At 39.5% G+C, this 23,583-nt stretch overlaps 1 protein-coding gene across 1 annotated transcript in view; it reads right to left on the bottom strand.

Moving 5' to 3' along the window:
* The window catches only part of DMBT1 (deleted in malignant brain tumors 1), a 69,537-nt gene that overhangs the window by 41,530 nt on the left and 4,424 nt on the right, over window positions 1–23,583 (bottom strand). The window contains exons 2-10 of the mRNA XM_036735229.1: window positions 19,756–19,779; window positions 18,667–18,714; window positions 14,288–14,344; window positions 11,734–12,051; window positions 10,037–10,066; window positions 9,088–9,144; window positions 5,056–5,112; window positions 2,534–2,851; window positions 1,052–1,081 (exon numbers count right to left, since the gene is read on the bottom strand). Of these exons, the coding sequence (XP_036591124.1) occupies window positions 1,052–1,081; window positions 2,534–2,851; window positions 5,056–5,112; window positions 9,088–9,144; window positions 10,037–10,066; window positions 11,734–12,051; window positions 14,288–14,344; window positions 18,667–18,714; window positions 19,756–19,779 (939 nt within the window). The remainder of the gene's footprint in view (window positions 1–1,051; window positions 1,082–2,533; window positions 2,852–5,055; window positions 5,113–9,087; window positions 9,145–10,036; window positions 10,067–11,733; window positions 12,052–14,287; window positions 14,345–18,666; window positions 18,715–19,755; window positions 19,780–23,583) is intronic.

Consider the following 23,583-nt stretch of genomic DNA (forward strand, 5'->3'; position numbering starts at 1 on the left):
ATTCAATCCCATCTCAGGGTTAAAGGGTATTCCCTCAAAGTAACTACACATTTTCTCACTATCACAAACATGGGCATGAGAAATATTTCCTAAGATGGTCTTTTAGGGGAGCATCATATTGTCACCTTCTGTGGGTCTGTTTGTTCTTAAAATGAGAGGATTGGACAAGTTGCTAATAAACTGGAATTAAAGGCATTTCTTTAAAAAGCTAAGATCATGCGAGGTTCAGTTAATATGTTCTTGGGAAAAGGAATGGAAGAGAAAACAAAACAAAGCAAAGGAGAAAGGGGAAAGAAATAATGAAGTAAAGGGAAGAGAAGAGAAAGGAGGAAAAGGGACATGTAATAAATTTTTAAAAATCTGTTACTGTAAACTTAAGAGATAAGAAATTGTAGACAGCAGGTAGAAGCCATAGTGACAGTTCAGTTATCTCAATATAATAGCTTGAAAAAATAAAGAGTGAAAGTAGTGCAGGGTTTATTAAATTTGAAACTAAAAGAAGAGAAGGGGCAGGAGGAAGAGAAGCAAGATCAGAAGTGAAGGTGGAAAGAGTGGGAGGTAAAAACAGGGGAAGAGACAACAGGAGATGGGAATAGACAAAAGCAATAGAGGTTAGGATTTTAAACTGCAGAGGAGAGATTAACCTTCATTCATATACTTAGTGAGAAGTGACAATTTAGCCATGGAATGAAAGTTTTAAAGTGAACGGTAGACATGATCACTCTTCATATGGGAAGCTTTCTTTGGTAGTATTTGTACAAATAAAAGAATCAAAAGAACAAATGCGAACTCAGAATTAAATTGTAGCCATAAAGGAACTTTACTAATTTAACAAACTCTGGAACCCAGCCCAGCACCCAGGAAGGATCAGTCTGATGGAAAAAGTATTTGGGGGCTAGAACTAAAATAAACTTCCTTCACATTATCTCTGTTCAAATCATACCTAACTCTACAGAGGAGAAAAGCACCATCTTGCTACAGTACTAGAACATAAATCAGGGTTCGTCCTATAGAAACCCACGATGTTGAATCACAAAGAACTCAGACTTACCAAAGTAGGGTGGACTTGGTGAACTGGCTCCTACAAGACAGAGAAGGTCAAATCAGACACAGACCCAATTTAGAGACAGATGTCACAGGTAAGAAAAGGAAGTCAATGCTCCGAGCCCATCAAGGAACAAGGCATGTACATAGCATAAATCACTAAAATCAACAGCAAATTCACACAGTCACAGAATTTGAGATTTGAAAGGAATCTTAACAGCAACCCAGGCCAACACATGTTGAAAGGAATCCCCATTAAACCCACACCAGCTGGTGGCTGTGCACTCTTTTCTTGAAGAATTCCAGAACAGTAATGCAAGAGGGATTCATTTTAAAGGAGATCACTGAGCTATGCTGGCTGACCTTGGGGCCAAAGATAATGGGTCATTATTAGCCATATAACCATCAGCAGTATTACCACTGACTCCTCACCAGTATGACATAGCCATCAGTGAGTCAAGCCCACTGAGGCTCAATGAAGAGTCAAGAGTAAGAGCTAAGGGCGCTGAACCAAAAAAGGGAGAAATGTCAGTTCAAGTCTCAGCACTTTGTCACTTACCATCTAGACAGTGTGGGGCCAATCCTTTAACATGTCTCGGGCTCTGATTCCTCCTCTTCTACAACCTTAAGTTGGGAATGATTGCTCAAGCTCCTTCTAGCCTTCCTCAAGCAGCATCAAGAAACTACATGCCATAAATAAAGTGTATTTTGGCTCATCTGAGTGATCAGAATAATATCATGGTTGACAAATCTGCCACTGGAGAGGACTGTCACTGATTGTTTCAACTGAAAGTATAGGGAGAATGTTTTCTGCAAGACTAGTCCTTGACCCCTACAGAGTACACACAAAAGGCACCAGCAGACAAAGGTTGTGTCTTGTCCACAGGGCTTAACCTAGTTTCAACGGAAAGGAGTATTGCCTTATTTGATAAAAAAAAAAAGGGAATTGTACTCCTGATATTTGGAGGAAAACCTGGCCCCTTTGATTCCTTTGAAATTTCTAGGAATTACAACAGGGCATAGTAATATGGTGATAAGATAATTTACAGCCAGAAGAGATATGAAAAGGTATCCAGTCTGGTCTCTTCCTATGAGGGAAATGAGGCCCAGAGTGATTAAGTAATTTGAAAAAATCATAGAAATAAGTAGAGAAAGAGTCAAACTTTTAATCCAACTCTCTGACCCCCAAACTAGCACTCTTCCCCCAGCACAGCCCTTTCCCTAAACAGTCCCTCCTTTAAGTGTCAGCACCATCACTGGAGAAAAGGACAGTGAGTTATTCTACAAAACGTACAGCAAATTCTCTCCCTAAATCCAGCAGTCACTGATCCTCAGTACTCTTCAACTCAGAGAAACCTGTGGACATTTCTGAGCAAGATGAAAGTCTCAACAAGTTCAGGACAAGAAGCATCTGAGCCAGGAAGAAAGTGTTCCCCAACAGGATCCACTCCAGAAAAGAAGCAGCAGGTGTTTCCCAGAGAGACAATACCTGAGCAGATGACACTGGCATCCTCACTGTGCTGACAGTTGTGGACCAGCCACCCATTGTGGGGACAGTTCCACAGGTAGGATTCAGACCCAGAGCACCGCACATTGTCCAGGACAATATTGCCTGTGCCCTGGCCAAAATGGGCATATCCTGGAGCTGACATAGCATATCCACAGCCCAGCTGCCTGCAGACCACGTTGGCATCAGTCAAATCCCAGCTGTCATCACAAACAGTGCCCCAGGAACCTTGATATCTGACTTCAACTCGGCCCTGGCATCTGTCTCCTCCATTCACCAGTATCAAGTCCAGACCAGAATCTAATCCAAGGGAGAGAGGGGGACAGATCAACTCCATTTCAGTGTCCTTCCTCACAAAAGAAATCTCAAGGCTTTAGGGACTTCCCTCAAAGCTCAGAATGGGCTGAGATGGCTGAGGTCAGAACTCTCCTTTAGTCATGCCTTAGCACAAAATTAACATAATGAAAAAGATACCAAAGAGCTATGCCATCCACAAAAGATATTCCTCCTTCCTTTGTTCCCCCCTAGTCAGAAGCTCAGCAGACTCTTCACATGCCAACCTTAAAATTCCCTGATTTACCCTGTATAACATTAGGAAGACCTCACTGGAATTTGTACTTGCCAATGTCCTAAGTGCATCTCTGCCTCTGGTAGCATCTTAATGGGTAGAACTTCCTGTCTATAACACGATCAGGTATTAACATGACCATTTGTTCATGGTTGTGTCTTTGTGCTCTCTGAACTTCAACTTATACATATGATCAAATGTTTAAAAATTCATCTAGTTATCTTGTGGAGAAGTTATTTGAAAAAAGGAGGTAAGGAAAAAGTGAAAAAGAGGGTAAAAAGGCAGAATGGGAAGAAGGAAGAAGAGAAAAGTCAAAGGTTAAGGAAAGGAAAGAAAGCAAAAAAAAGACTAAAGGAAGAAGTAGGAAATACTATTTTCCATACTTTTCTGTGGAAAGGGACATAAAATCTAAGAGCTAATTTATGCCTCCCATTTCTTTGGCGTAAAATGGCAATGACCTATCCACATCCATAACTCCTAATCTTCGTTTCAGGACAGAAAGCATCTACCAACTCAAAGGACAGTAAAAATTGGAATATAGGAAAAATACACAAGGATTCCTTGGTCCACATTCTTCCTCCTTGGCCAAGGTCATAGTAGCAAAATAGTCTAAACTGTGTCCTACAATGGGTTCTAGGACATAATACAATGGCTGGGACCAGAGCAAGTAGAACAAGGGGCAATTTATAGTTGTTCCAGTGATGATTTTATGATGCTAAAATGTCTGATCAGCAGATAAGGAAATGTGGAGAATCTTGGGCCATATAGTTGACACATTGTTCAAGAATCTTCAGTTTCCACTAGATCTCCCACATTCCCACATGGGAATCTGAACATACACCTACACATGTAGCATCAGGGAACAGAGCCTACTCTGGAACTTCATCCCATATTCTACATGAGCACAAAGACCCCATGCAACGAGTACCTTCCCAGGAGAAACATGGCTACTACGAAATATGAGGTGGCAGTGAACCCTCTGATCTGACTGCCCTCAATCCCTCATGGTTTATCCCCGAGGCTCTTCAGGAAATGACAGATTAAAAGAAGTCACAGGGTCATCGCCTTATAGGCAAAGACCTTCCCCCATCAGGGTCCAGAAACACCAGTTTCAATCAATGAAGGAGAGGTTGGGTGGGAATAGAGGAAAGTATTTAGTTTGGAACCTGACACTCTCTCAAAATTTTCTCCAAAATATACCATCGTGCCAAGTATGAGATCTAATGTGATGGCACACTGCATAAATGCAAAAAGTAAATATATTTCACTATTCATTAGTAGTAGTGACTGAACGTCTATCTCCTCTTGTCAGAGGAGTACAGGGTACTCAGGGTACACAGAAGGGAAAAGCTTTGACCTCAAGATAAATCCTATGAGTTAAGGAGATATTGAGGATGAATTTATTCACAACCTGATTTATCCACAATATAGTTGTGCACACAGAGAATACATCTCAAAACTGAGATAATGTTAGTTAAAAGGATACAAGATCTCAGTCTAAAGACTTTATCTCATACCAGAATGCATTCGTGTAAACTGTCCTTTTGCCATGGAATGCACTCCCTCCTCATCTCTCTCTGCGTTTCACAATGCTTGACTTCCACCAAGGTTCACTTCAGGTGCTGCCTCTATCACAGCATCTTCCCTCATCCCCTCAGCTTTAATCCTCTTCTCCTCTACTTACCTTGTTTTATGTTTATCTCTATACATCATGCATTCTCCTAGCAAACTGAAAATTTGGGGAAGCAGGAATGTATCCTTTCTATATGTATCCACAATGACTAGCACGTATCCTGCACATTTGATGCACTTAATAATTAATAATGGAATAAATACAATTGCTATTTAAAGATGCTCGCATCTTCCTATCAACTCTTCTCTCACTAAAACTCATCAGAGATTCACAAAAAGAGAAAGGCAAGATAAGAAGCGTTACCTGTTCCATATATTGTTGTAGGTAAAGGTGATTCAGTAGTTGGAAAGTCTGTTATTCCTAGAAGTGAATAGACCAAATTCAATCTCATCTCAGCGTTACAGGGTATTCCCTCAAAGTAACAGCTCATTTTCCCACTAACTACCACAAATACAGGCATGAAAAAGACTTCCTTAGATAGTCTTTTAGGGGCACATCATACTGTCACCTTCTGTGGGTCTGTTTATTCTTAAAATGAGAAGATTGGGCAAGTTGCAAATAAACTGGAATTAAAGGCATTTCTTTAAAAAGCTAAGATCACACACGGTTCAGTAATATGTTCTTGGGGAAAAGAATGGAGGAGATACCAAAGCAAAACAATGGAAAGGTAAAAGGCGGAAGAAATAATGAGGGAAAGGAAAGGATGGGAAAGGAAAAGAAAGGAGGGAAAGGGACATGAAATAAATTAAAAAGAATCTGGTATTATAAACTCAAGAGATAAGAAATTGTAAACAACAGATAGAAATCATAGTGACTATTCCATTATGTCAATATAATAGTTTGAAAAACAAAAGAGCAGAAGTAATGCAAGGTTTATCAATTTCCAAACTAAAGGAAGGGAAGGGGAGGAGGAAGAGAAAAAAGAACAGAGGTGAAAGTGAAAAGAGAAGAAGAAGCAACAGAAGATGAGAAGGAACAAAAGCAATAGAGGTTAGGATTTTAAACTGCAGAGGAGAGATTAACCTTCCTTCAGATAATTGGCTAGAAATGACGATTTAGCTACGTCCTGAAAGTTTTAAAATAAAGAGTTGACATAATCACTCTTTATATGAAACTCTTTCTTTGGTAGTGTTTGTAAAACTAAAAGAATCAAAAGGACAAATGCTAACTCAGAATAATTGGAGCCATAAAGGAACTTGGTCAATTAGACAAAATCTCAGACCTATCCCAGAACCCAGGAAGGGTCAGTCTGATGGAAGAAGTATTTGGGGGCTAGAACTAAAATAAGCTTCTTAACATTATCTCTGATCATCTCATACATAGTGCTACAGACAAAAAAAAGCACCATCTCTCTACAGTACTAGAAAATAAATCTGGGTTTTCTCACATAGCAAGCCAGGATGTTGATAAGAAAGAACTGAGACTTAGCAATGTAGAATAGACCTGATGAAATGGCCTCTGCAAGAAAGAGAAGATCAAATCATACATGGACTCATTTTAGAGACAGAAGTCATAGATAGGAACAAAAAGTCAATTCTCCCAGACCACCTAGGAATGAGGAATGGACATAGAATGAATCTCAAAGATCAACAACAAATTCACAGTCATGGAACTTGAGATTTGCAAGGAACCTTAACAGCAATCTAGGCCAACACATGATGAAAGGAATCCCCATTATAGTACTCCTGGGTAGTGGCTGTGCACTCTCTCCCTGAAGAATTCCAGGAGGGTAGTGCCAAAAAGAATTCATTTGCAGGGACATCACTGAGTTATGCTGGTTGACCGTGGGGCCAAAGAAAATGAGCTACTGTTAGCCACATAACTATCAACAGTGTTACCACCGAATCCTAATCAGCATAACATAGCCATCACAGAATAAAACCTAGTAAGGACCAATTAGGGGTCAAGAACAGAGAGTTACAGTCACTGGACCAAAAAGTAAGAAATCTGGGTTCAAGTCTCAGCACTTTGTCACTTACTAGCTTACTGGCCAGTCTCTTGACATCTCTAAGGCTCAGTTTCCTCATGTTTAGCAAGCTTATGTTGGGAATAATTGCTCAAGCTCTAGCCTTCCTTGGGTAGCATCAAGAAACTAAATACCATCAGTAAAGTTTGTTTTGGCTCTTCTGAGTGATCAGAACATTAAAGGCAAGTGGGAAGGAGAGAGGTAAGGAAAGAATGAAATAAGAATGGATGAAGGCACACAAGAAAGGACAAAGGAGAAAACCAAGAGAAATAGACATGGAAAGAAATTTTGTTCTTCATAAAATTATGAGAAAAATTTCTATGGAAATATACTTAACATCTGAAAGATGATCCTGTTTCTCCCACAGAAATTAGTATTGAGCCATTCACATCCAGAATAATTCCTCTGTATAGTTTCAAAACAGATGGCATTTACCTCCTCTAGGAATAATGAGGATTTGGAAAGCAGGAAAATTGAATGGGAATGACTTGTTCCATACCCTATCTCTTTGACCAGGGACATCTTTGTAAGACGATTCAAACTCAGTCATATGGATGACAGGTTCTGAGACAGCACAGAACACTAAGGGACCAGAAAAAGCAGTAATTTGTAGATGTCCCAATGGTCACTTTCTGGACCCAAAAACTTTAACTGTTGTTGATGAGTTACGGAACATATTGGACCATGTAAATAACATTGTATTAAACATTTGAGGTCCATGTGACTCTCTTCCATTCTCATGAGGTTCTCTAAACCTGCTTATAGGGCAAAAAGGCAGACTTTCTGATGATCTCCATCCCTAGAGAAGAAAAATGTGATGTTTATGAACTATCCTCCTTACACTCCTCTTTGTTTACTGGTGGTGATCAAGGCCAATTTTTCAATATGCCAAAGTGGGAATAGTCTTGTCAGAAACAAATGCCAGATTGCTTTTTACAAAACAGTCCAGATCTTGCTGTGAAAACCTTAGGAGGCTTTGTGTTGGGAGTTTAAATCTCCAACAAAACATTCTCAGAAATGAAGTCCGTTAATCTTTTTCAGTATGGTCCATTTAAAGATAATAACGGGAATCACCAATTTATATGATATAGGTACATACTTAATGATATAATAATTTAAAGTTTTTAAAGTGTTTTGCATATGATGTCACATTTGATCCTCACAATTACCCATTGGGGCTGGTAATCTTATTATATCCACTTTAGAAATAAGAAAACTGAGATCAAGAAAATCAAGTGACTTGACTTGGGTTATACATAGTCTATAAGTGTCTAAGCATCAAAGGATTCCAACTCAGAGTCTTCCTGACTCCAAGTCCAGCAGTCTGTCTATGATGTAAGCACCTGATGATGGTACGCTCTATCAAGGAACAAAAATAAGTAAACAGGGTATTCCAAAAGTCTTAATGTTAATTTATTAAGCTACTAAGACACAAAATTGCCCTAAGATTTTTGGGATACCCTATATTGATTAGAGGTTGATGAAGACCCAACCTCTCAATTCAGGTTTTCTGAACCAAAGAGAATGACTTTGACTCAAGATGGCTTATTGAGTTATTAGACATTGAGAGGGGACCACTGATTCACATGTCTAAACACAATTTGAACATGGCAAAAATGTCATCCATGTTCTCCTCTCTGTCCCTTCAACACCTTACAAAAAAGCATTCAATACTCTCACTTCGATTCAACAAATACTGACACCCTCAGAGTAGATGGTCAGCCACAGAGTTCATATTTAGTTTGGTGATGAAATAATAGATATGAGACCATGGGTGTCAGAACTTCTGCATTCAGAAGTGACCATCTCTACACACGTGTATTGGCTACAGAAAGTCTTTCTAACATGAGATAATTTTATCTAAGAAGTTAGGACATATAAGTATATATTTGATCTTTACATCATCTTTTATTTGACCTTTGAACTTGACACTATATCTGATATCCTCATGTGCATTGTCAGAACTACCCTTTCTGCCTAGAATGTGCTCCCTCCTCATCTCTCTCAGTCTTTCAGAATACCTGACTTCCATCAGGGATTATCTCAGGTGCCGTCTCCATTGTGAAGTCTTCGCTCTACTACTACCACCCTTCCCCATCAGAATCCATTATGCCTCTACTTACCTTATATTATTCTTGTGCACATACATCATGCAGCCCCCTAACAAACTTCAAATTTTGGGGGAATGTCTACATTTTTATATGTGTATCCACAGTAACTAGAACATGACTTGAACGTATACACTTAATAACTGTATATGAAATAAACTGAATTGATGTTTAAATATGTTCTTATCTCTGGATCAATGCTTTTCCTTGCCTAAATATTACAGATTTGCAAAAAGGGAATTCAAGGATAGGAAACATTACCTGTTTCATATCTTATTGTGCCAAAAGGTGACTGAGTTGTTTCGAAGGTTGTGTTTCCTAAAAGAGAAAAGCTCCAATTCAGTCTCATCTCAGGATAAAGGGTATTCCCTTAAAGAGGCTTCCCATTTCCTTACTAACTACCACAAATTGTGTTGTCACATTATCTGTGTCTGTTTGCTTTCAAAATGAGAGGAGAAGGAAAGTTGCAAATAAACCAGAATTAAAGACATTTCTTTAAAAATCTAAAATCAAGGAAGGTTCAGTAATGTGTTCTTGGGAGAAGGAATGAAGGGGAAAGGAAAGCAAAGGAAAGGAGGAAGAAGGAAAGAATAGTGGCAAAAGAGAAATGAAGGGAAGTGAAGGGGAGAGAAAATAACCTGGTGTTGTAAACTTAAGAGTTAAGGAATGTGGACAGCAGGTAAAAACCTTCGTAACTATAAAAAGATCTCAGAATCAAAGCCTGAAAAAAACAGTGGAAGTAATGCAAGGTTTGCAAAATATAAAACTAAAGTAAGAGAAGGGTGGGGGAAAGGGAAAAGAGATGTAAGGGAAAGTTTAAAAAAGAGGGGAAGAGACAACAGAAGATGAGAGTAGACAAAAGGAATAGAATCCAGGGTTTTAAACTACTGAGATGACAGAATAACCTTGATTCATATAATCTGCTAGAAATGACCAACTAGCTATGGCTACTTTGTTGAAAGTTTGAAGATAAAGATTGCACATAACCACTTTAATATGGAACTTTTTCTTTAGTAGTATTTCTAAAACTAAAAGAGTCATAAGAACACATGCTAACTCAGAATAACTGGAGTCATAAAGGAACTTTGCCAATAAGACAATATCTGGAAGTGCCCAGGAAAAACCCCATCTCTCTATAGTACCAGAAAATTAAGCAGGTTTTTCTCTTGTAGAAAGCCATGATATTGGATAAGAAAGAACTCAGACTTACCAATGTTGGGTGGACTTGATGAACGGACATCTACAAGACAGAGAAGATCAAACTGGACATGACCCATTTTAGAGACAGAAGTCATAGGTAGGAACAAGAAGTCAATACTCCCAACCCACTAAGGAATGAAGTATGTACATAGCATAAATCACAGAGATCAACAACAAATTCACACAGTCACAGAATTTGAGTTTTGAAAGGAACCCTAACAGGAACCTAAGGCAACACATGATGAATGGAATTCCTGTTACAGCACACCTGGCTAGTGGCTGTGCACTCTCTTCTTGAAGAATTCCAGGACAGTAATGCAAGAGGGATTCATTTTAAGGGAGGTCACTGAGCTATGCTGGCTGACCTTGGGGCTAAAGAAAATGGGCCACTATTAGCCATAAAACCATCGAAGGTATTACCACTGACTCCTAGCCAGTATGACATAGCCATCACTGAGTCAAGCCCACTGAGGCTCAATTAAAGGTCAAGAACTAAGAGCTAAGGGAGCTGAACCAAAAAAGCAAGAAATCTGGGTTCAAGTCTCAGCACTTTGTCACTTACTAGCTAGATGATCTTTGACCAATCCTTTAACATCTCTCAGGCTCAGTTTCCTCATCTACAGTGGGCATATGTTGGACTAGATGTCCTTACATGATCATTCGAGGTCTAGTCTTTCTTGATTCTAGCATCAAGAAACTAAGTGCCATCAATAAAGTGTGTTTTGGCTCATCTGAGTGATCAGAACATTATTATGCTTGATAATTGGGCCCCTGGGGACAAGAACCATAACTGATTGTTTCAACTTAAAGTAAGGGGAGAATGTTTCCTGAAAGACTAGTCTTTGCCCCCCACAGAGTACATGCACACATCATGTCCATGGGGATTCACCTTGATCAAATTCAGTATTCCATTATTTGATTAAAAAGAAGTTGGATTCATAACATTTGGAGGAAACCTGGCAATTTCTTTCAAATTTCCTAATTACAGAGGGGCATGAGTGGAAGGATGAAAAGATAATAAATTTTAGAGCTAGAAGACATATTAAAAGGTATCCAGTCTGCCCTCTTCTCTTTACCTAGAAGGAAATTGGTGCCCAGAGTAATTAAGTCACTTACAAAGGTCGTGGGGAAAGATAGGTGAGGCAGTGGAGAGAGAGCCATGAGTTGAGTCAGGAAGACCTGAGTTCAAATAGAGCCTCAGACACTAACTATCTGGCCCTGGGCAAGTCGCTTAACCTCTGTTTGTCTGTTTATTCCACTTGCAATGAGCTGGAGAAGGAAACGACAAACCACTCCAGTACCTCTGCCAAGAAAACCCCAAATGGGGTCACAGAGAATTGGATGTGACTGAAAAACAGCTAAACAGTAACAACACTGAGGTCATAGAAATTATAAAGAGATAGAGTCAGAGTTTTGACCTGAATCTCCGACTTCCTAACTAGGGCTCTTCCCCCAGCACTACCCTTTCCCTGAACAATTCCTACTAGGAAGTGTTATTGCTCTTGGAAAAATAAACCAAGTTCTCTCACTAAATCCAAGTCACCGATCCTCAGCACTTTTCAGCTCAGAAAAACTTGTGGACATTTCTGGGCAGAAAGAAACTCTCATCAAGCTTAGGACAAGAAGAATCTCAGACAGAAAAAAATGTTGCCCTGATAGGAGTCACTCCAGAAAAGAAAGAGCATGTGTTTCCCAGAGAGACAATACCTGAGCAGATGACACTGGCATCCTCACTGTGCTGACAGTTGTGATTCAGCCACCCACTGTGGGGACAGTTCCACAGGTAGGATTCATATCCAGAGCACTGCACATCATCCAGGACAATTCTGCCAGTGCCCTGACCAAATCGGGCATTTCCTGGAGCTGACACAGCATATCCACAGCCCAGCTGCCTGCAGACCACGTTGGCATCAGTCAAATCCCAGCTGTCATCACAAACAGTGCCCCAGGATCCTTGGTACAGCACTTCAACTCGACCCTGGCATCTGTCTCCTCCATTCACCAGTGCCAAGGCTAGACCAGAATCTGATGCAAAGGAAGAAGGAAAGCATTTCTATTTCAGTGTTCTTCCTCAGAGATGAATTCTTTGGGTGCTTAAGCACTTTCCAAAACCTCCAAAGAGGCCGGGATACAGAGGTAGGAAATCTGCTTTAAGTTGTGCCTTAAGGTCAAAATAACACAATGAAAAGGGGAACAGAGACTTAGGAGGTAAGAGCTATCCCACCCTTAGCAAGTATTCCCCTTCTTTGATGGATGTGGGGATGTCATACTTTCTCCCTGGTTAAAGGATCAACAGGCTATTGAAAAACCAAGCTTAGAACTTCCTTATTTATTTCATATCTGATATTCAAGAAACTCACTCTGATTTTGATTTTCAACACTTCTCATTGCTGGTCTACCCACATAGCACTTCCCTGGCAACATTACTTTCCTCATGCAAACACTAAAAGAATCATTTATTCATGATCCTGCCTTTTTGGTCTTTCCACATGGGTGGTTCAAACTCAGTCTTATGGATGACAGGTTCTGGGACCATACAGTGGCAGACACTGAGAGATTGGAACAAGCAGTAATTTGTAGATATCCCAATGGTCACTTTCCAGGCCCAAAAACTTCAACTGTTGTTGACGAGATATGGAACATATTGGACCATGCAAATAACATTGTATTAAACATTTGAGGTCCATGTGAACCTCCTACATTCTCATGAGTTTTTCTAAACCTGCTTATAGGGCAAAAAGGCAGACTTTCTGATGATCTCCATCCCTAGAGAAAAAAAATGCAATGATTACTAACCATCCTCCTTACATTCCTCTTTCCTTCCTGGTGGTGATCAAGGCCAATTTTTCTATAAGTCAAAGTAGGAATAATCTTGTCAGAAACAAATGCTAGATTCCTTTATATAAAACAGTCCAGATCTTACTGTGACAACCTTAGGATGCCTTGTGTTAGGAGTCTTGATCTCCAGCAAAATATTCTCAGAACTGTAGGCTGTCAATCTTTTTCAGTATGATTCATTTTAAAAATAATAATGGGAATCACTAATTTATATGATATAGATATATATTTAATGATATAATAATTTAAAGTTTTCAAAGTGCTTTGCATATGATATCACATTTGATCGTCACAATAACCCTTTGGGGTTGGTGATCTTGTTATCCTCATTTTAGAAATAAAACTGAGATCAAGAAAATCAAGTGACTTGACCTGGGTCATACACAGCTTAGAAGCATCCAAGGGAGGATTCCAACTAAGACTCTTCCTTATTCTAAGTCCAGCAGTGCACCTATGATGCCACTACCTGATGGTGGTATGTTTTATGAATGGCAAAAATAAATAAAGTTGTTTCTTAACCTTAAAACTGCACTTTTGGAGCACCTTATGTCGATTAGTCGTTGTTGAGGGCCCAGCCTCTCAAATCAGGGTATCTGAACTAAAGAGAATGACTTTGACTCAAGATTGTTTATTGGGTTAACTGGAAACTGAGACAGGATTACTGATTCACATCTCTAAACACGATTTGAGCACAGCAAAGTTATCATCCATATTCTCTTCTCTGCTCTCTCAATACCCTAAAAAAGGAGTCAATACTTCTCTTTTAATTCAACAAATACAGACCGCCTCAGAGTAGATGGTCAGCCACAGGTCTCCTGTTAAAATTTGATGATGAAACAATAGATGTGAGGCCCTGGGTTTTAAAAAGTCTTCATTCAGAAGTGATCATCTCTTCACATGTAGATTCCTAATGTGAGATGATTTTACATAAGAAGTTCTGAAGTATAAGTAACTGATCGTTGAGCTTGACACTATATCTGATATCCCCACATACATTCTCAAGAGCTATCTCTTCTGTCTGGAATGTGCTTCCTCCTCATCTGTCTCTGACTTTCAGAATGCCTGACTTCTATCAAGGTTCACCACTGGTGCCATCTCCATCTTGAAGTCTTCCCTCATCCTCTGCCTCTTAATCCTCTATGCCTCCATCTATTTTATATTATTCTTATGTGTATGCATCATGCTCCCTCCTGGCAAAGTACAGTTTTTTGAGGCAGGAATGTGTCAATTTTTATATGTGTATCAGCAGTGACTACCACATGCCTTGACCATGTGAAGCATTTAATAAATGTATGTGGAATAAATTGAACTGAATTAATCCACAATGAAATTTAACAATGCCCACATATCTGCATCAACCCTTTTCTCTGTCCAAACTCATTAGAGATTCACAGAAAGGGAAAGGCAAGATCAGAAGCATTACCTGTTCCATATATTGTTGGGTATAAAGAAGCCTCAGTGGTTAGAAAGTCTGCTGCTCCTGGAAGAGAAAAGTTCCAAGTCAATCTCATCTCCAGATTAGAGGGTATTTCCTCAAAGTGACTGATGCCACAAGTATGGGCATCAGAAGTACTTCCTTAGATATATTCTGGTTCTGTTTTGAAGATAAGAGGATTGGATAAGATGTAAATAAAATTAAAATTAAGGCAGAATGATTAGCACAATGAAAAATGTACCAGAGCTTGAAGAAATAAGCACTATACCACCCACATCAAGTATTCAACCTTTTTTCACATCTGTTGATGCCATACACTTTTTCTGGTTAAAGGATTAACAGCCTATCAATAAACCAACTTAAAATTTCCTTATTTACCATAAATTTGAAGAGTTTGGTATGAATTTGATTTTCAACACTTGTAAGTCTTCTTTTGCCCACATGGCACTTTCATCATAATAATTTCATCTCCATAAGACAATCAGATACTAACCTGATCCTTTCTTCATTGTCATGCCTTTTTGGTCTCCCCACCTAAAGTATGGACGTGGCTAAACTTTTTTTTAAACATATCTGCTGAGCCTACAAAATAGAGTTATTTGAAGAATGATAAGAAATGAAAAGAAAAAAAGAGGAAAAGAAGAATTAAAAAGATAAATGAAAAATAGAGAAAGAAAAGAATGAATGAAGGCAGGAAGAAAGAAAAAGAGGGAAAAGTAAGAAAAAAGAGAATGTCTTTTGTACTGCAGATAATGTCTTTAAAAAAAAGTTTCCTATCTGAGAGCTGACTTGAACCATCCTATTTCTTTTGCAAGAGAAATTAAAAGTGGTCATTGAGTTGACCACTTCTAGAATGATTCCTGAATATGGTTTCACCCAAAAGGAATCTACCCCTTCTAGGGACTGCATCTGGGGCCATCACCATTCATCTTGACTTTTGCATTGGCACTGGACTTTGAAGAGAATGAGGCTAACAACTTTGTACAACTCTACCTCACTTAAATCCAATTTTATGCACAAGTCAAGAAATTACCTGCAACATCATTGGTTCTCTTTAAAAAAGAAGGACAAACAACAACATACCTTCACACAAGCAAGCTATTCCCTGTGCCTGGAATGCACTTGGTCCTCATATCTGGCTATCAGAATACTTGTCCTTAGGCTTCAGGTCAGCTACCACCACTCTGATCTCCCTATGTATCCTTCTCCCCAATAATTAGTTTTGATTTGGATTTGGATATGTAAAATACAACCCCTTTACAGCAGGAAGGGTATCATTTCTTCTGTCTTTGTATCTCTAGCATCAAGTACAAGTTTTTACACATAATGAAGAGTTCAATAAATATATAGTATACCGAATTTAATTGAAATGAATTTACCCCCTTCTAAGCCAAAAACAAAACAAAACAAGTGCAGTGCTTCTATTTAATATCTCTTGTGTTAATCTTGTGAATCAAATTCATACAGAGGAATGGTGATATAGAAGGAATTACTTATTCGATGACCATTGGTTTCCTTTTCCGAGAAATAGTTGAACTGGCTATTGTTGCTAAAAGAAAAAAATTTTAATTCAGTCTCATATCCATTACACCCACCCAAAAAAAATTACTAACTCTCTTATTAAGAATGACAAATATGGTCTTCAGAAGAGTTTCTCTTGAAGGGAAGAAAAAGTAAAGTGGTCCAGTGGATACCTTGTGACACAATGAATTGAGTCCAAGTCAGAAAAACCTGAGTCTAAATTACACCTCAGATCCTCACTAGTTATGTGACCTGTCTAGGGTCTACGTTGATAGAAACAATCACTAGTCTATACGTGATTTTCTAAAAATAAAAAGTAAACCTTTATAATCAAAATTGACATAGGGCATGGAACAATGGAGAGTGAGGTACCCTCCCAGTCAGGAACACCTGGGTTCAAGTCCCACATCTGACACATATTGGCTGTGTGACCTTGAGCAAGTTATGGCCCCAGGCAACTCCCCAAGATTGTATATAAATTGACTTGCTTTGGTAGAGGTAGATGCCTCTGCAAATTCTCTCTACCAATAAAATCACATCTAGGCCCTATCCTATCCTGAAAACCAAAATTAAACAGAAAAAGGAATCTTTTTTACCTTTGTAGCTGGTGTTTTAAAAATTAAAAGTACTAAAAGTAAAACTCAATAAAAAATAAGTACTGCCACTAACAAGATGCCATGAAATCAGTCTTGTTATTGTCAGGAGGAGGAGTAAGTATTGAGCCTTGCTTGGGACATGATTTCAAGATCTTGGCATATTCTAAGTTCATCAGCTGGAAATCACTGCAAGCTTAGGAGCACCATTCCTGAAAGCAGCTCCAGGGAAGAAAGCCCCACTATATTCAGTGAGGAAGCCATGATGTCAGTGAACAAAATCAGACTTATCAGGCCTTGTATGAAAATCTTTAGAGCCTGCTATAAGAGAGACAAGGCAAAAGGAAGTATAAAGAGAGTCCTCTTGGTGAAGCAAGAATATCACTGAATCATCCCCTTCAGGAAATGCTGCCCATGAAAACAGAAGAAATTGTTTGCAGAGAGATACTATCTAAGTGTGCCAGCTAGGTGATGCAGTGGCCTGGAGTTAGGAAGACTCATCGTCCTAAGTTCAAATCTGGCCTAAGACACTTACTAGCTCTGTGACCCTGGGCAAGTCACTTAACCCTATTTGCCTCAGTTTCCTCATCTGTAAAATGAGCTGCAGAAGGAAATGGCAAACCACTACAGTATCTTTGCCAAGAAAACCCCAAATGGGATCATGAAGAATTGTACACTCAGACTGAAATGACTGAACGACAAACAACGCTACCTGAGTGAGAGCAAATAACTCCAGCATCTTCTCTGTGGCCGCATTCATGGTTATAGAACCCATGATGAGGGCAATTAGACAGGTAGGACTCTGTCCCAGAGCAATTCACTTCATCCAGGAGAATGTTTCCAGAGCCTTCACCAAATCGGGCACCTCCTGGGGCTGATACTGCATAGCCACATTTAAGCTGCCTGCAGACGACGTTGGCATCTCTTGTGTCCCAGCCATCATCACAAATAGTACCCCAGTGTCCTTGGTAAAGAACCTCAATTCGACCCTGACACCTGTTCTCTCCATTGACTAGTCTCAGAAGCAAACCTGCATTGGACACAGATGGGAAGGAAACTAACTCAGCTTCAACTTGTTTCAATTGAATTTCAAGGGGATAACTCTTTTTTGACTTGTAGACAAGTTAGAATGGTCAGGGACCCAAGAGAGAGGACTCCTCATAAGTTAGAACTTGTGAATAAGAGGTTGCTATTTCTGCATTGCTCCCTAAAGTTCTTGCAATGGTATGCACCAACCAATCTTTTTCTTTGGTGCTCTAGTCAGGAATTCTTCCCACAACCAAATCTGATTGAACAAGAAAAGCCTACACTCTCAGGGGCCCTTACAGTTTATACAGCATTTTCTTTGGGGCAACCCTCTCAGTTTAAAAGTAAAGATACTAGTACCTCCATTTTAAAGATCAGGAAACTGAGATAGAGAGGTGGAAATTGTTTGCCCAGGGTCAGAAAACTAGCAATTCTGAGCTTAAACCTGTGTCCTTAGGCCATAATTCCAAGGCTTTTTACACAATGCTCAGATTTGAGCGCTGTGATGGGAGGGAAGCAGGTCAAAGATTGATAAAGCTTGATTCTCATCTTTAAAGTTAGTGAGACTTTGGAGAAAGGTAGGGTCTTCTTCCTAACTAAAAGTGATAATCCCATAGGATACATCAGATGCCCTATCAATTAGAAAAAAAAATTGTGAGAATCAATTGTGTATGGAAAAATTTCAGACTAATTTTGGGCCATAGAAAGAAACTACTTTAAGTGGAAGCAAGCTTGGCCTGAGGCTGCTAAGAAAAACTGCCCCTGAACAGGTGGAACGTTAGATTTGTCGGTTTGGTTAGGAAAGAAACTTATCAATGGATGTGCATTTCAAAAAATGAATAGTGTAGCTGGGAAAGTTGTTTCTGGAAGGAAAAAGAGAAAGATAGATGGGGTGATAGAAACAGAGAAAAAGAGACAAAGACAGAGACAGAGATAGAAAAGAGAGGAGACTGAGAGAAAGAATAAATTCGTTCTCCTCTAGCGACTTTTGATCAAATTCAAATGTTCCCTCCGTGAAGTGTCTGCACTTCTCATCTTCTTTGCCACACCAGCGGATATGCCTCTGGAAAGAGAGGGGTCCAGCCAAGGAGGAGTCTGAGAGGACAGTTTTCTCTACAAGGAGATCCATTCTAAATTTTAAATACAGTCAGAATGATGGACAGTCATCCTATAGAGACCTCTAGAGAAGAACATGGACAGAACTACTTGATGAAGTTTAGGACTTACCAGCAGACGCTGGAGTATCCGTTGTTTCCACAAAGCTAAATGTTTCAGCTGCTCATGCAAACAAGAATGGAGAATAAATTCAACTAGCTCCATTTTCAGACCTCTAATTAGTCAAGAAATCCCTACAATCTAAAAATAAAGATTTTCTGAGAAGTTGTGAGTTTAGTGAATTTTGATCAGTTAAATTCTGTTTTAAATATGCTAAGAGAGATGCCTAATTACAGAAATAGTATTTTAAATCTTACAACTTTGAAGGTAACAAGTTGAATTTATTATATGCCTTTTGGAAAAAATTCTGTATATTTTTTCTCCCCACTAATCTGGTTTCATTTACAATCAATCCTCTTCTTCTGTTTATGTATATGGAAACATTCATGTTATTGGGTGGGATTTTTTTTGCTGTGGTGATTGCTTTTTGATTTGTTTTTGATTTGTTTGTTTGTTCATCTTTGGAGACTGGGTCTCTTTATCTTGCCCAAGATGGAAATTCAATGGTCATTCACAGGCCTAACAGCACCAGTGATCATTTCTCCTTTGGAAGTCTCATGGCCCTCATTCCCACACTGGTGCCAGATTTAGTTGCACACACCCAATTGGTATTGGCTCACTGCAGCTTAGTACTCCTGAGATCAAGAGATCCGCCAATCCCAGGCTCCCCAGGAACAAGGATCATAGATTTTAGAGCTAGAAGCGATCTTAGAAGTCATTGAGTCCAACCCCTTCATTTTACAGATGAGGTAACCAGGGTTCGAGATTACTTGCCCAGGATCACACAGTTAGCAAGTGTCTGAGTCTAGAGGAAAACATATGTCTCCATGACGCCAAGTCCAGTGTTCTATCCACTAACTATCCCATGCTGCCTAGAGGTATAGGTCTCCATGCTCAGCCTATTTAGTGTTTAAGTTGAGAATGAAAAATGAAAAATTCAAGATTGGAGTGGGGAAGCAAAGGATTCCTTTTTTGGAGAGGGATAATTTCCACTGCTCCCAGATTTATCTTTGGTACAAAATTAGACCGCCACAAAATCTAATGAGGCAAAAGTCCTTTACTATAACCAGTTCTATGTGAATGCACATAAAAAAGACTTACCATTTGTGGTACTCTCAGCAGCTCCTGGAAGGAAAAAGGAAAAAAAAAATTACATAACTTATCTTAAGAGCTTCTTGGGCACCTAAATTTCTTCCTTTTGACAAGAAAGCTAAGAACCACATTTTAGGGTTCTCCAGAATCTGAATAAAACTCCACTTTTTCATGATCTAAAATGTTATTCTCAAAGCCCATCTCTGTCACCCCAGCACAACTACTCTGTAAGAACATAAAAGGATGGAGTGCAGAAAGGTGGACCTGTTATGAGGACATCCTGGTGCAAGGTGGAAAGAGAACAGAGGAAGTAGAAACGATGAAGTTCATTTGTACTCAAGGCCCTTTGTTTTTTATAGCATTCTCTTCTTTAATACTTTTCATTGACACCTTTTGTTTTTCCCACCCTCCCCCCAGACTTAACCCTCCAGTATGATAGAGAAAACCTAAGCCAAAACATCTAATACACAAACTGAATTGAACAATCAATCTCTCAACAATTAATTACCAAGCCCCTACTGTGTGCCAGACATTGCACTAAATGCTGGGACAATGGATACAATGGTCTCTATTAGAAGTTCTCCCCCTCTCTCCCGTGAATGAGGCAGGAGGTATTTTTTATTAACCATTCCCTGGTACCTTTTTTTTTTCAATTATCCTGAATTCACCTTCCTTTTAGTGATCAGATCCGTCATGTCTGTCTAATCAATAATGAAATGACAAAAGAGACTCCGGTACTGTAATTACAGCACAGAGAGAATTAGATGTGTGTCCATGGTGGTCCCCAGAATTTCAGAAGAGAAAAATTAAAATTAAATTTAATCTCATCTCATCCCCTACTCCCAACATGACTATGGGTGTTCTTACTAACGAAGAGCAGAAGGCTGGCTGACCTTGTGCTGAGGCCCCAGACAAGGAGAACCACAGAGCAAGGTACTAGCATAGTAGTGGGTCACCTAGTGAAAAAAGCACGGCATTCCCCCTAACCCCACCCATGTCGACACCCTGGGGCAAATTCTGTTCACCCAGGATCTATACCATCAGCCTCATCAGCATCATTTATTTTGGCATTTATATAACTCTTCCAGGTTTGCAGAGTCCTTTTTTCTGGTCCCCACAACAATCGTGTAGTAAGTGCTATCATTATCCCCATTTTCCAGACGAGGAAACTGAGGCTGATGTGTATCTTGCATTGGTCATATAGTTAAGCCAATGAGGAAGGATTCAGATGCGGGCCTTCTTTACTGCAAGGCAGGGGCTCGATCCACTCTGCCTAACTGCCTGACAGGAGACAACAATCTCACAGGGGATTAAGACAGGCTGGTAAAGATAAACTCATTGGCTATCAAACCACATGGCTATAAAAAAGTGGGAGGGGGATGCTTCCATCTCTATCTGTTTCCTCTTCCTCTTTAGACCCAGCCTGTTGGGGTGGGCTAGACATTCCACCCTAATGGATACACGGCATAAGCCTCTGTAAAGAAGAATCTACAGCAACTAGTGACACCCCTCCCTACCCCAGCTCCCCATAGCTGGGTTTATGTCTCAATCCAAGTAGCTACAGTCTGTATTCAGAGTCATAGAGCATCGGATTCCTTCATCCTACTGGGCTCCATGGGAATATCATAAAGGACCCGGAAAAAGAATGTGAAATGACTTCCCAATTTTTCTACTACCTTGAAAAGACGTATTTGAAAGAACGTGAAATGACTATTTGCCTTTCTTTCAAATGCTTAATTCAGATGATGAATAATGATGATTGGTCATCACTAACAATGAAATAACATTGATAATTGATCATAATTCTTAAATCAATCATTGATAATGATGACTACTAATCACAATCATCCCTTACATTTTTATAGAGTCTTAAATTTTTCAAAAAACTTTCACATTCATTGTCTTTTCCAGTCCCCCCAGTTATTAGTCCTGTGTCTCTCCTACTCCATTTACTTGTATTTACTGTGTATATATTTTTGCATTTCCTTCTATACATGCATGCTGTTTCCCCAAATAACCCACAAACTTCTTGAGGGTGGAAATTGTTCCGTTTTTGCCTTTGAAGCCCCCAAACCTAGCAGATCTCCTGGAAGGTAGTAGGTACAATCAATATTTACTGGTCAATGGATTACATGATCTTTATATAACAACCACTCACCGAAAGTGGCAGGGCAGGTATAATTATTCCCATTTTACAAACTAGGAAACTGAGACTCTGCCATTAACTAATTGTATGAACTTGGGTAAATAGCTTTCTACTCTCTGGGCCTCAATATCCTCAACTATAAAATTAAGGGCTTGCACTAGATGCCCTCAAATGTCCCTTCCAGCTCCCTCCACCTACGCTTTTCAGCTTCCTTTTGTGTGTTGTCTTTCCCCAATCGATTGTAAGTAAGCTCCCTGAGGACAAAGGGACTGCCCTTTTTCTTATTTCTTTCTGTAGTACGTGCTTAATAAATATTTATTGAATTGAGAGCCTTCGAGTATTGTAATTGGGAATGGAGCTCATCACTATATGAAGTTAATAATCTTTGCTATCAGAACTTGCTGACACATCGTAATAGTGAGAATGGATTTCTCTAGGTCTTCCCCATTTTCTGCCCTTTCCTTCCAGGAAATTGCTGGAATACACTTCTCTTTAAGGCTGCAGTTATTTTTAGTTTTGTTCGCCAGGGAGAAAGAGAAAAAAGCATACAACAACAACAAAAACCCACAAAGGCAAGGAACTAATTCATCTAAAATATTAGGAGAAAGTCCCTTTTGGTCCTATGGTCAGGATAGCTTGTGGATTGTATCAGAAACACAAAAATATGTTCCTCTTATCAAAGCAATACGGTGTAGTGGAAGGAGGATTGGGTTTGGAGTAAAAGGACATCAGCAGAAATCCATACTCTGTTATCTTCTAGCTGCGTGTGTGACTTTGGGCAGGGCACCTAACCTCTCTGGGACTCCATTTCCTCATGTGTAAAATAAAATAGATGAACTATATGATCCTTAAGGTACTTCCCATTCTAAATCCTCTGATTGCTGGACTCTGCAGAAAAGGCAAAACACAGAAGGGAAAATCATGCAAAGTAACGTATAAGGTGGAAGCCAACATCCAGGCAAGAACATTAAATGAAAAATGCCAGATTTTGCCCTAGGCCAAAAAACCAAATGTTTCTATAGTTTGGGTTTTTTTCGGGGGGGGGGGGTTGGGGAGAGATAGCAAGGAGACTTTAACAGAAATTCAGGTATAGAGAGGCAAGGGAATTGGGAGGTACAATAGATAGAACATTGAACCTGGAGTTAGGAAGACCTGAGTTCAAATCTAGTCTCAGACACTTTCTATCTGTGTGACCCTGGGTAAGTCACTTAACTTCTGTCTCAGTTCCCTCAACTGAAAATGGGGATAATAATAACACGTACCTCCCAGGGTGATTGTGAGGATCAAATGAGATGATACTTGTAAAGTACTTAGCAGAGTGCCTGGCATATATTAGGTGCTTAATAAATGCTTGTTGCCTTCTTTCATTCTCCTGTTCTCATATCCCCAACTCTAGCACTTGCTGGCCATCTTAAATATCCCATCACGTTGGTAATAATATCTTTGCTCTTGGACCTTGAGCTGAACCTTGTTTGTACCTCCCATGCATTTCTGTTTTTCAGTAGTTTCAGTTGTGTCTGACTCCCTGTGACCCCAGATGATGACTCCAGACCCTGTGACAAAGATACTGGAGTGGTTCGCCAGTTCCTTCTCCAACTTTTCTTACAGATGAGGAACTGAGGCAAGCAGGGTTAAGTGACTTGCCCAGGGTCACACAACTAGTAATTGAGGCCAGATTTGAACTTAGGAAG

Source organism: Trichosurus vulpecula, chromosome 8 (assembly GCF_011100635.1).
Source record: "Trichosurus vulpecula isolate mTriVul1 chromosome 8, mTriVul1.pri, whole genome shotgun sequence".
Taxonomy (NCBI): domain Eukaryota; kingdom Metazoa; phylum Chordata; class Mammalia; order Diprotodontia; family Phalangeridae; genus Trichosurus; species Trichosurus vulpecula.